Source organism: Ctenopharyngodon idella, chromosome 3, assembly GCF_019924925.1.
Source record: "Ctenopharyngodon idella isolate HZGC_01 chromosome 3, HZGC01, whole genome shotgun sequence".
Lineage (NCBI taxonomy): Eukaryota > Metazoa > Chordata > Actinopteri > Cypriniformes > Xenocyprididae > Ctenopharyngodon > Ctenopharyngodon idella.
Window position 1 is genome coordinate 5,979,145 of NC_067222.1, and position 12,950 is coordinate 5,992,094.

The window sequence follows — 12,950 nt, forward strand, 5'->3', positions numbered from 1 at the left end:
GACCTGGGCTATAGCTCCCTTTTCTGCCTTTGAGTCATCTGTAAGAAACACACAAGGGCCTGCCTCACCTCGCCCTCCAAAGGCATCCTTTGTCAATAAGGACTTCAACAGCTCCAATCCCTCACTAATTGTCCTCTCATCTTCCGAATGGGTTATTACTATCCCAAGAGGAAGACCACCTGCACAGGTGTGTGTGAGAAGGAGAAACACCCTGCAGTTCTCCCGGTCCATGTTACCAGAAGAATCCATAAAACACATTTCTCCGCTATTGGAAAGACTGTGTGTTCGTTTCATCAACGGGGAACAAATGGCTACAAGTGGTGTTCCTGCTGAAGACATTCCAAGTTTTGCACAGCTGTCATCACATGCTGCATTGTAGGATTCTACCTGCCTTTCCAAAGCTGCTAGCATTCCCTCCCCACTCTGCTCTCCAAACTCCTGCTTATTTACCTTCTGATACAGTCTGCAAATGAAATTATTTTTTTGAACTACATAGGTCTGTCAAAGCTACTGATTCTACTTAGTAGACCTAGTACAATTTCACATACCTGTAGCAAAACTGAAGGTCTGGGCAAAGGGCACGGTTGGCTGAGGCATATACATATTTGTTGCCATGCTCAGCCAGCAGGTCACTTTTAAGTACAGCCAGAGCTGATGTTGGGCTGTGCCCGATCTCAAACAACTGAGTCAGGGACTCTATTGCCTTGGCCCCTACATCCCTGTGTCTCAGTGCCTCCGCAACAAAGATGTTATGATTATGTACATTGTACAAATGCACAGAAGCTGGGTAGGTGGGTATATGGGGATCATTGCTCCTAAAAAATAAAAACAAATCTCACAAAGGAGCTGGCAAAAACACTTATTTTATCTCATCTTCATAATTTCTAACTCACCTACTAGATCCTCCCCTTTTGTCTACAGTCTTCACCAGAGTGCAAACCATTTTTGCCTCACAGCATGTATTTTTTGATAACCGTCTTTGATTAGCCGTGCCTGATCGGACACAAACATTGTGCTGGCACCTATAATGAGCCTACAGATAGATATAGACCAAATATGGATGTTTAAATATACAGAACTGTGCACAAATCTTCGGCATGTTAGATTTTATTTAGTCATTTATATCTTTTGTATTAGTGTGCCAGTAAAAAAAAAAAAAAAAAAAAATTATATTTCTAAATGTTCATTTTGCCATTAATTGTTATTATTATTATTATTATTATTATTACTTTATTTATCTAGGAAAACATCAAATTGTGATGCATCTCTTCTTCCAGAGAGTCCTGGCTGACAATGACAGCAACAACAAATAAGCCAATGAGATTTTTGTATTCACAAGGAGTCCAACAACAAACAGCATGTCCCACACAGAGTTCTGATCTCACAATCATCAGAGTCCAACTGGGATTACATTAAGAGACAAAAAACTGAGACTGATTAAATCCTGTGGCAACATCTCTAATACACTTATCTACCTGCAAAGCCGAAAAATGTAAAAATGTTTATGCATTTGAGAAAAATGCTGTAAATTGAGGATGTTTTAAAAAAATTCATAAATAAATGTTTTATTGTTGTTTTAGATTTTATTGTTTAGATTTGCAGGTAGATTTCTCCAAGTGTATTAGAGATGTTGCCACAGTTTTTTTCTCTTTATGCAATCCCAGATGGACTACATTATGGACTACATTATCTATGTGCAAACCATATCATTCTGGACTCGCTGTGCATACGAAAATCCACTTGTCCTAGGGTTGTGTGAATACTGGAGCCTACAGATGTCCAGTCCATCACAGGGATAAAAATCTCATTTAACTAGTACAATTAATGGTAAAAGGAAAGAAATTGAAATAAACATGTTATAAATATTCAAAAATAAACAATATGGTTGAATATCTAAAATGGAATTTAGTGATGGCAACAAGAAAACTGCTTACGTTGAGATCATCACGTCCATACTCTTTCCACGGCCCAGGATGTAGTTGCTGTGCAAGTATTCTACAAAACATTTAAACAACAACAACAACAACAATTAAAACAAAAATGGACTAAAAATAATAATGAAATACTAATAAACAAACAAACTGGGGTGGAACAACCCCAAACAAATTCTTGGCTCATTTATCATTGTTTAAACAATTGTATCTTTGAACTATAAAATATAATTCCAACGATAAGGTAGATTTAAATAGTTTAAGCATCAATGAAAAATGAGCCATAAACCAAAAAACAAAATGCATGCAGAAGGATGTATGGCACAAAACAGAACTACCATAATCCTGAACTTCTTTTGAACTCTTAATATTTTTTTCTGAAAAAACCTGTAGGGATCAATGTAACGACAATCGCTGAAGTCAGTGCCGTACAGTGAATCAAGCAAATACATCTCTCTGCTTTTTGGTTTCATGATCTGTAAAACTGGTTCTATTAAATGATTCTTGGTAGATACAACTGTTAGTTATGTCAACATATCTCAGTGTTACTTGCATTAAGGAGAACTAATTATTTAAACACAATAGACTTACACATATCATCCAATGGTTTGATGCCCAGGAAGGCAGTAAGATGAAGTCACATTCTGCTATATGGTCCTAATACAGACAACAAACATTTTTAAATGCTACCTAAAATGACCCTAGTTAACTTCTATTAAATTTTTCAGTCATACTTACAGGTAAGTTAGCTGAAGGGTCTGCACACAATGGTGGCAACCATGTCACTGTCACATACAAGCTAAAACAATGGACCTTTATGTTCTGTTAGACACCATTTAAAATTACAGTTAATTGGATTGCAAATAAAGAATCACTTATGCACACTTTCTCACTCCAAAAAAAAGGTTACCTTTAAGTCAGCAATATCTCTGACCATTGAAAGGCAGGCATTTAAAATCTGTAATAATTTGAGAGAAACCAAATTTAATATTCACTTATCACAAAACAAAAGCATGATATTGCATGTGATAATACTCACAGTCCCTTCAACATCATTTGGATGTCCCAAGGTAATAAAATCTGATCTGTCCAGAATTGTTGCTCCTACTTGAGCCAAAAATTGTTGTTGTGATTCCTTTTCATTTAAAGCATTTTTTATCTAGAAAAACAAAAACAATTGTAAGTATGATTATACACTTTGCATAAAAATGCAAAACAATTCAACATACCATCTTCATTTGGTCACTGCTTTGTGGATGCATCCAGCATGCCCTGTTTGGCTGCACATTTCGTAGGGCTGTCATGCCCATCACTGAACCTTGGCTGGGGTCTGAAAAGAGACAAAATATTATGATCCAACTGTATTTATTAAGTGAAGTGAGATTTTGCAAGTGCAGTGTACTTGGTCTATTTGTGTAATATCACAGTTGAGTCTCTCACTATCATTTAGGGACTGTGGAGGTGTACCTTCACATACAACATAAGACAAAGTGATTTTTACAATACATGAAAAAATTAATAGTCATTGTAAGATATATATAAAAAAACAAAAACAAACAAACAAACAAACAAAAAAAACTTACCAAGTACTATCTGACCATAACCATTGAAGGTTAACTGATCACTTGGTGATACAACTTTTCTTAGGCTGTCCTCCACGTTCTTATTCTGTGCTGTGTTATAATGGTGAATGATGTTGCGCATCAAAAATGTGTGTCCTGGTGACGTGAGAATGTTCAGGAAATAACTGTTTTTGCACATTGCAGCAAAAAGTTGCTCTGCGGTTTGAGTATTTACCCATCCACAAAGTTCTGGGACTACTTGGACTCTCCTAAGAGCATCTCTTGGGTCTTTGGTGTTGAATTCATGGAATCTGTCATACAAAGTATAATGCTCTGATGATCCTGTCAAAGGATGGCAGTTGGTATCCTCCTCCTCCTTCTTATTTTTCAACCATGGTAGATTAACTTTGAGCTTGCCTTCTTTTGCTAGCTGGATATTTGCTGTAGTTGGTTCAGCAAGTCTCCCTTCATGGGGACTGAAAGGTAGAGAATCTGCTTCACGAAGATTAACGTGTGCTGCAAGTCCTCTAGCAAAGTCGTATATTACAACATTAGGAAAGTGCTTCCAACTCAGCAGCAAGTCCGCAAAGTCTCTGGGAGACTCTGCTCTTATGTTGAATTTGATGGAATACACTATTCCACATGGACATGTAATGACTGCCCAGCCACCTAAGAGAAATGTACAAAAGCACAATTTCATGAAAGTACAATTGAGAAAAAAAAAAAAAAAAAACACAAGTAACACTTCAACTATAAACTTAGTTTTTCATAATTTAGTTTAGTTTTTTCATTAGGTTTTCATAATTTCTTCATACCTGTGAATCTACCTACTTTTACCAACAATTTGTCAGTGGGTTGACTCAGAGACTAGTTTACTCAGTGTTAATTAACCCATGTATAAATTGCAAGTAGGTTCTTATAGCAAATTAAATATTGCGTCTTCCAATGAATGCTTTGCTGAAAATTAAATGTCCATCAGGATAAATTTTAAACTCCTGGGACATTATTATTTTTTTTTTCAATCAAAGCTACATATTCATGCATTATTAAAATGTATTATTATTATATAGACATTTAAGAGATGAGAGTTAGGCAATTTACCAGAAGCACCCCAAATCTGCTGGAAGATTTTGTCGTACGCAGAGCGGTTTTGCATCTCTGTTTGCAAACGTAACACAAGATCCATCCTTGAACCCTTTGTGTCCAATCCACATTCTGTGGATAATCACCACTTTGGGGTAATAACCACAATTGATGCAGGGGTAAGAATAAACATGGCTACTCAAGGCTTCAAAGTGAAGGTAACCATGGAGCACTGTGTCTTTGCTGGGGAATTTTGCTTTGGCAGTGGCTTCAAGTATGCTCATTACTCTGCTAACAGCAGTGTGATTCTAGACATATTCACAGAGTATAAAGAAAAAAGATTATGTTACATGACATAATACTTATTACACAAAACAATATCAACACCAGCAGTTACACATATTACCTGAAGAGCATTGCGAAGAATTACACACAAGTGAAGAGAAAGCAGAAGGTGGTCACTGAAGTTATGGATACCATCAGTGAATTCCTGGTATCTGTACATCATGCTGCAGTTGCTACATACTTTGTAGTAAGTTGAAATTCCTTAATGGAGAGCAGAAAAGTTAAATACAAAATAACAGTACACTCTTTAAACAATCTGAATGTTTTATTTAACAATATTTACCTTCAACTACCCCAGTAAAGGTCAGAATCTTTGCTCGTGAGGTTATAATAATTGGGTCACTTAGAACATGATTACCCTCACATTCGGAGCAGAATGTTTCTTCAGGAATTAGTTGGTGTCTAAATTCACTTCCATGTTGTAGACCACTAACCAAATTTTGAAGAAGGTCCACAGGCAGAGATTTATTTTTCATCAAATAGTGCACCATCCTCTCTATTCCATCATCATTAGGTGGGTACTGATGATCACTACAGTCATCCACGCTCTCAGACTGCTGTTGAGGTATCTGCATGGAATCAATCCTTTCGGTGGTCTTCACTTTCTGGAAGAGAGCTCTCTGACTTTGAAATAAATGCCATTTAGCTATTGCTTTGTGAATACATGACTGTTTTGTTTTATTACATGGACAGGCCCATGTGATCTTCTTACTGTCATATACAACAGTCACTCTTCCAAGTCTGCAGTAATAAGACATTTTTGGCTCATACACTGATATATATTTTTTTGTTGAGGGCCCAGCAAATGTGATCGCTACAGAAAGTGGCACATCTTCTTTGTTTGCCATGCACTGCCTTTCGATGCATGCATCTTTCCTACTTTCTCCAAACCATTTTTCTTTCACCATCTCGTTTAGGGTTTCCTCTTTGAGATTAACAGAATTGCCATCATCTTTGGGACAGAAAGCTAAGGACATGAGATGGCAGCACTCAAATGGTTTCAGGCCACTCCTTTGTGCAAAATCAGCACTAGCATTACATTGGTCTAGTTCACACATAACTTTGTCATTCACACCCCAAATCCTTTTTTGAACATGGATGGGAATTGATGGTGCACTGAAAGATTTTGCCACTGCAAAAATTCCATGCTTACTGTCAATGACCTGACAAAGTAAATGTCGTTCTAATGTGATGGCCTCTTTAACTGTGGTGTGCTTTCTTCTAATGTGAACTCGCAAGTTCTTTTCATTCAATTCCATATCACAATGATCACATCTGATTGATGGATCAGATCCAGCTACGTCATCGTGCTACAGGCTGCAGCGAGGACAGTCTCTGTGCTGCTGGTTTGTTGTTCAATATAGATTTGTGTGTATGATTGTAAAATGATTCTGCCAGTGTAAACTTATTAAACATATTTACACATATTTGGAAATTGTAGGCTACACTGCATATATTAAATGGGCTTGTAATGCATTAGTCATACTGAAATAAATAAGCACAAGTAATAAAATTCCAAGGATGAATAAGTAAACTTAAAAAATGTACTCAAATTTAACTTTAGATACCCCACAACTTCAGGATATTAAATCATGTATTTTTTAAATATACTTTCAGTGCATTGTTACAATGATCATTTTCAGCACACAGTTAAAATATACCTCAAATATATTTTTATAAAGTGCAAATAAATACACTTTTAAAAAATAAACTTACACTGTGTATTTTTCTAAAATATATTTTTTAGAAAATATACTAAAGTACAATTATTTTAAAGTGTGTTAAAAGTTGTATTGTGAAAATATGATGCTAATATACTTTTTATATATTTAAAGATTTTTTGTTAGTATATTTGCAATGTACTATAGAAAAAGGGAATATATTTAAAATACAATAAAGTATACTTTTTTTTTCACTAGGGGTTCCATAGACTTCCATTTAAAAAGATCAAAGATATTCCTTTGGATAGAAGTGTCATAGAAACATGAGGGTGGGATCGTTTGACTCGGGGCAGCAAACAGCCAATCACAAATCACCTTCAACACTTCCTAGCCACACCCTAGCAACCATTTAGAGCACCCTAGCAACCAAAACCCAAAGAGGGATTTCTTCAAATCTGAATGTCACAGAGGCATGGGTGTTGGTTTATATTGGCAAGCAGCCTTTGGTGTATCATCACTGGCAGATGCCAAGCAACTCCCTAGCAACCAAACAAAATACCCTAGCAACCGTTTTTAGCAAGACCTATATCTCTGCATCAGTTGGTTCTGTTGGCTCTTTTGACTCATGCTAGCAAACTGGACTTCCAACATGCTACACATGCTAGCAGTGAATACCTACATGCTAACAGTGATTAGCTAAGTGGGCTAAGAACATGCTAAGAACTCTATAAAAACTCCATAGTAACAATCTGTAACAGCTACCAACCACCTAGTAACATCATAGCAACCACCCAGGTTACCATAGCAACTGCCTAGCAACCACCCAGAACACCCTAGAAACCGCCCAGCAACACCTTAGCAACCACCACACCTACCTTAGCAACTGCCTAGCAACCGCCTAACAACCACCCAGGTTACCTTAGCAACCACCTAGCAACCACCCAGGTTACCTTAGCAACCACCTAGCAACCACCCAGAACACCTTAGCAATTGCCTAGAAACACCCTAGCAACCGAGTGCGAATTTTGCCACTGCAAGCACCATTCACATTTTCTTTGGGAAATGTACATTCTAGTTACAATTACTATTTTGAGCATACAGTCTAAAAATACCTCAAATATGTTTTTTTAAGTAATGTTCAAACAAGTACACTTTAAAAAAATACACAACGTTCATTTTAAGTATATTTTTCTAAAATATATTTTATTTTTAATATAATATATTTAATATATAATATATTTTAAATATATTACAATTATTTTAAAGTATGTTAAAAGTTGTATTGTGAAAATAGGTAAAAGTATGATGCTAATATACTTTTTGTATATTTAAAGATGGTACACTTTTTTTGTTAGTATATTTGCAATGTACTATTGAAAAGGGAATATATTTCAAATACAATAAAGTATACTTTTTTTCACCAGGGTCCACTCAGGAGAGTTTCGTGCTCGCTTCATCGTGACGTCACCTTTTACTTTCGGTTTCGTAGACGTCAAGTGTTGGGCTTAAAATGGCGCACAGTGCAAGTAAAGTTTGATTAACAACGAAGTATGAACATTAGCATGCTAAAAACGTAAAGATACATCAGAGTCAAATACACTACTAAGGCAATGACGTTTCAGTGTAAAAAAAAAAAAAAAAAAATACATTTTGGTTGTAAGTAGGCTACTTGTTTACGATTTGCGTATCGAGGAAGCAATAATACATGCGTCGCATAATTTTAATTCATTTAAAACTGGCAGATATACATTTGGTAAAAATCATAACCTTAAATATATATATGTTTTTGAAATTTGTGTTTTGCAGCAGGCAGTAGTAGTCCGGACTTACATCGGCCCGACAGTAAGTCACTTAAATGATTTGACAAGTAGCAGCAAAGTGTTTTATTTATTTATTTTTGTTATTAATATATTTTTACACAGTTTTTATGATAGTGCACTCTCAGAAAACAGTCACTGGGACTGTGCCTTTTTAAATGGTACACCTGGGTGCATATTGGCACCGTAAAAGTACAAAAGTTTACCTTTTGAAAAGGAACTGCCCCAGTGACAGCTTTTGTACCTTTTTTTTTTTTTTTTGAGTGTATGTGAAATGAGGATTGTGGGTAATGAGTAGTACGCAAGCTATAGCAGAAGTGAAGAAAAAAGTGGGCGATGGAGATAAATGGGATTAGATCTCTTCATTCTGAATCATTAAAGGCATGTAGTGCACATAATAATGTTCACCAGATTCATTTATAGTTTGTGTTTTCCTGTTGTGTTTTGCAGTGAGCATAAGTTCAGATGATGATCAGCCACACAGTAAGTCAGATTGACAGAAATGTATGAGACTCTATAGATTTATAGATTTGATTAACTGTGAATGTTCATCATTGAACTGCAAGCTAGCTGTCACGGCTATGGTTATTTCCGTTAAGAGAGTTTTTTTGTTCCTTTTATAGCTGAGTTTTAATTTCACATGTTTATTTCCCGTTTCCTGTGAAAAGGTTCAATGGGGTTCTATATAGAACTCTAGGGTTCTTGAGTCAATTTTAAAGAAATTGTTTCTTTAAAATGGTTTCTATATAAATAGTTTCTATATTTCTTATATAAAGTTTCTATATAAGGAGAAATGTCCTAAATTATTGCATAATACTTGTTTATGTTCATGTTTAATGGGTTTTCATTTTTATTGATAAAATACAAAATTAATTAATTAAAATTAAGTCTGTAAATGTTCCTATGGGTTCTATAAATGAATGAAGCGCCTGGCAGAACAATTTAAGGTTCTACATAATATGTTCTTATTTGTTTCTATAGTTATAAAGATATCTGGAAGAGGTAAATACTCATTTATTATCAGAAATGAGTTCAACACCATTCATTAAATATATAAATTGTTTAATTTCTTCATGAGAATTAAACTGCAGATGTGTTTTGTTGTTCGTAGTCAAAAAAGTTTTTTTTTTACTTTATTTAAAATACATGGTTTGCAACAAACAAATGAAAATAATTATAAACAAATTTCATTATAGATTATAGCTATATCTGTACACTGCGACACATCAGCAATGTCACTGTACAATAGTGAAAAACACATTTGGCCACTGAGAAATGGAAAGTTTTGTGAGTGCAGACATTACTTATTAAACTTCATTTTCTTAAAAACTTAAAATTCATAAAGAGACTTTCTTTCTTCAGTGAAACACAAAGGAAAATATGTTTATGTTTAACCCCAATGCTCTTCAAAACATGTACTTTTATGTTCCACAAAAGAAAGAAAGTTATAATATGACAGCATGAGGGTGAGTAAATGATGACAAAATTTACCATTTGGGGTGAACTATTTCATTAAAGTGCCCCTATTATGCCTTTTTTGGTTCCTAATATTGTTTTGGGAGTCTCCTACAACAGGTTTACATGCATGCAAGGTCAAAAAACACTTTTGTTTTCTCATAATATACATTTAATTACATCTTAGTTCATAAACGATTAGTTAGAAGCAGTTCAAAGAATCAGTCTCTCTAAACCCCTATTTTCCGTGAGCCTACACTCTGATTGGTCAGATGGCCCAATCCTTTGTGATTGGTCTACTGCACGCACCGTGCACCCATTGCCATAAATGAATGACAGCTATCAATTCACAAGACATTGACAGAAAAGATGGCATCGATTTTACCGTATCAATTCGAGCCCGAGTCCGACGATGAAATGTCTGAAGTAGTCGATCAACCAGAAACTGATTCGCAATCACGACTGGAGTAGGACGTTTCTCTATGGTAAGTGTCACCATAGTTATTTATTTATAAGACGTGATAGCAGCGTCACTGTTATACTTTATGTAGGTGCACCTGTGGGAACTGTATCAGAATGCCAAGGGAAGCTGAAAACCTCTAATTAGATAAACATTTAGGCCAGATGTGATTTCGTCATAACTATTAACAAAGAAAAATGTCTATATCATTGTTTGACATTACAATGGGTGTTTACTGTTTACAGAGAGAATACTTCAACTAGTTAGCACGGACTAGCATCTTAACATCCTATTACAACACAGATAGAGCTCCACTCTACTGTAATAATAAAAATGCACAAGAAAAAAAAAAGTTTGTTTTACAGTTATGTAAGTGAACCGAGCCCACAACTATGTTGTAAACTCCCACGTTAGCCGAGCACAAATGTGAATAGCTGATAATGCCTTAGACTTTGTAAACAAAAGTCGTGCTCCATCCTTGATCACTACTCCAAGTACTAAGACAGACAAGCGGCATTAATCAACACATTTTTAGTAAATATTGGACCCACATCTAAATAGCAGAACTACAGGAACGTGAGTTAGCCTGCTAGCAGAAGACTAGTGTGTACGTTACACAACATAACATAAAAAACTACGAATTTTGAACGATCGCTAGAAAATATAAACATCAATTATTAATCATACTTACAGGTTGAGATTCAGAGGAGCAAGCTGGTCCAAATAAACTAGGCATCGATCCATATTTTAAGACCAAGCATTTTGTGAATCCTGCGTTAAACTCCCCGAGGTTTGAGAAGTAAAATGACAGGAACACAACAAAAGATTGTACTGCTATGGTTGTGACGTCACAACAAAACGGCTTGGGATTCATTTTAAAAAACGACTCGTTTAATTGACTCGGAGTTGACTCTTACTTTTGAGAGACAATAACTTTATATACGGTGCACTTTCAGATTTAAAACTTTGCAGGATGTTTTCATTCACTTAGAGCTATGTTACACACTACATGAAAGGTCATTTTCAAAAATCCATAATAGGGGCACTTTAATAGAGCAACAAAAAGAGTCCATGCAATATTTCTGACTAAAACTATTCATTTTGATGGAATATTTGTTCTAAATTTCAGTTTTACATTTATCTCTATCAGATTACCGTCTGTTGACGCTGGATCTGAACACAGTGAATAATTGGCTCCGTTTGTCTGAGAGGAACACAGTGATCACTGTCGCTGACAAACCCCAGCCGTATCCTGATCATCCAGACAGATTTGATTATTGGATGCAGGCAATGTGTGTGGAGAGTGTGACTGGACGCTGTTACTGGGAGGTGGAGTGGAGTGGAGATGGGAGATTAGGAGTGTCTATATCAGTGACATATAAAAGCATCAGCAGGAAGGGAAATGGTAAAGAGAATTTACCTGGGTGTAACAATCAGTCCTGGAGATTGAGTAGCTTTCCCAACTGCTGCTCATTCTGGCACATTAACATCAAGACTGATCTCCCTGTAGTGTCCAGCAATAGAATAGGAGTGTATGTGGATCACAGCGCAGGGATTTTGTCCTTCGTCTCAGACACAATGCGCCTCATCCACAGAGTCCAAACCACATTCACTTAGCCGCTCTACGTCATGTTTGGATTAGATAGACAGACATCGGTGAAACTGTGTCATCTGACCAATTAAATCATATAGAGGTTCTACCGATTACTACTGATAACTTTTCATTCACTTGACATTTGACATTCAACAGTGCTTTGCATCTGCCTACATTGACAGCATTTTGTTTAAGTTATTATATACCATTTATCACTGTAAAGCTGCTTTGACACAATCTGCATTGTAAAAAGCGCTATATAAATAAAGGTGACTTGACTTGACTTTTAATAATCACAAATATACAGAAAGTAAAACTTCTCATATGAGTATAATAATGACTGTAGATGTGAGAACTGATAATGAATGTTGGAAAATGTTAAATTTAGTCTTTTTATTGAAACTTCATGAAACTATACTTTGTCTATCAGAAGTAGCTTTCAAATCTGCCAATACAATAAATACAGTTGCAGGAATAAGTTTGCACACCCTTTGAAAATATTGGGATTTCTCATTGAGATACTGATATTAATTTAACTTACAATTGAAGATTAACACAATCTGACTAAACTAATACAACTACTTGTACTTTGCACACTGAGTACATTGAGTGATCATTCACAGTGCAGGGTGGAGAAAGTAAATGAAAGGTGGATATTTTTATTATTCAAAGGGGTCACAAACTTATCCTTGCCTCTGTATATCCAAATCATTGTCTTCTCCTGCATGTTCATCATATACATCATTCACACTGGCATGTCTCCTTGCTAACTCATTGTGCACATAGTTTTTTCTGACCTCAGTTAAAGACATCTCTAACATCTCAGCCATCAGGTTCTTGTGTTTAATCCCTTCAGGAAACTCGATGCTTCTGCTGCTAAAACAAGATCATTATAATGAACAAAATTTGCAGATTGTTTTAGTTCACTATATCCTCTGAAACATTTAAAAGGTTTTCTTCTGATATTGTATACGTATAGGCTACTGATAACAGTGTTTTTGATGCTCTAACAACCAATAAATGTTTCATTTTTATTCTAACA

The 12,950-nt window shown here is 35.6% G+C and overlaps 2 protein-coding genes across 2 annotated transcripts; one reads left to right on the forward strand and one right to left on the reverse strand.

The window, feature by feature from the left end:
* Window positions 1–1,907: 1,907 nt before the first annotated feature.
* Window positions 1,908–7,056, reverse strand: LOC127510169 (uncharacterized). The gene is made up of 9 exons (XM_051889673.1): window positions 7,049–7,056; window positions 5,205–6,196; window positions 4,983–5,122; window positions 4,740–4,884; window positions 4,595–4,708; window positions 3,161–4,162; window positions 2,971–3,090; window positions 2,842–2,889; window positions 1,908–2,588 (listed from the first exon to the last, which is right to left on the reverse strand). The coding sequence occupies exons 1-6, from the start codon at window positions 7,054–7,056 to the stop codon at window positions 3,447–3,449; spliced, it is 2,115 nt and encodes a 704-aa protein (XP_051745633.1). The 3' UTR covers window positions 1,908–2,588; window positions 2,842–2,889; window positions 2,971–3,090; window positions 3,161–3,446.
* A 910-nt stretch (window positions 7,057–7,966) lies between these two features.
* Window positions 7,967–12,590, forward strand: LOC127508660 (neoverrucotoxin subunit alpha-like). The gene is made up of 3 exons (XM_051886802.1): window positions 7,967–8,424; window positions 8,850–8,882; window positions 11,465–12,590. Coding segments are annotated over exons 1-3 (501 nt in total). The 5' UTR covers window positions 7,967–8,423; the 3' UTR covers window positions 11,932–12,590.
* Window positions 12,591–12,950: the final 360 nt, after the last annotated feature.

Bases quoted from the DNA above. Each gene is read 5' to 3' on its own strand.
- LOC127510169 (XM_051889673.1), bottom strand. The intron at 4,885-4,982 runs GTAATATGTGTA...GAATATGTCTAG, and splicing joins TTCTTCGCAATGCTCTTCAG to AATCACACTGCTGTTAGCAG. The intron at 4,163-4,594 runs GTAAATTGCCTA...CATTTCTCTTAG, and splicing joins GCAGATTTGGGGTGCTTCTG to GTGGCTGGGCAGTCATTACA.
- LOC127508660 (XM_051886802.1), top strand. The intron at 8,883-11,464 runs GTAAGTCAGATT...TATCTCTATCAG, and splicing joins AGATGATGATCAGCCACACA to ATTACCGTCTGTTGACGCTG.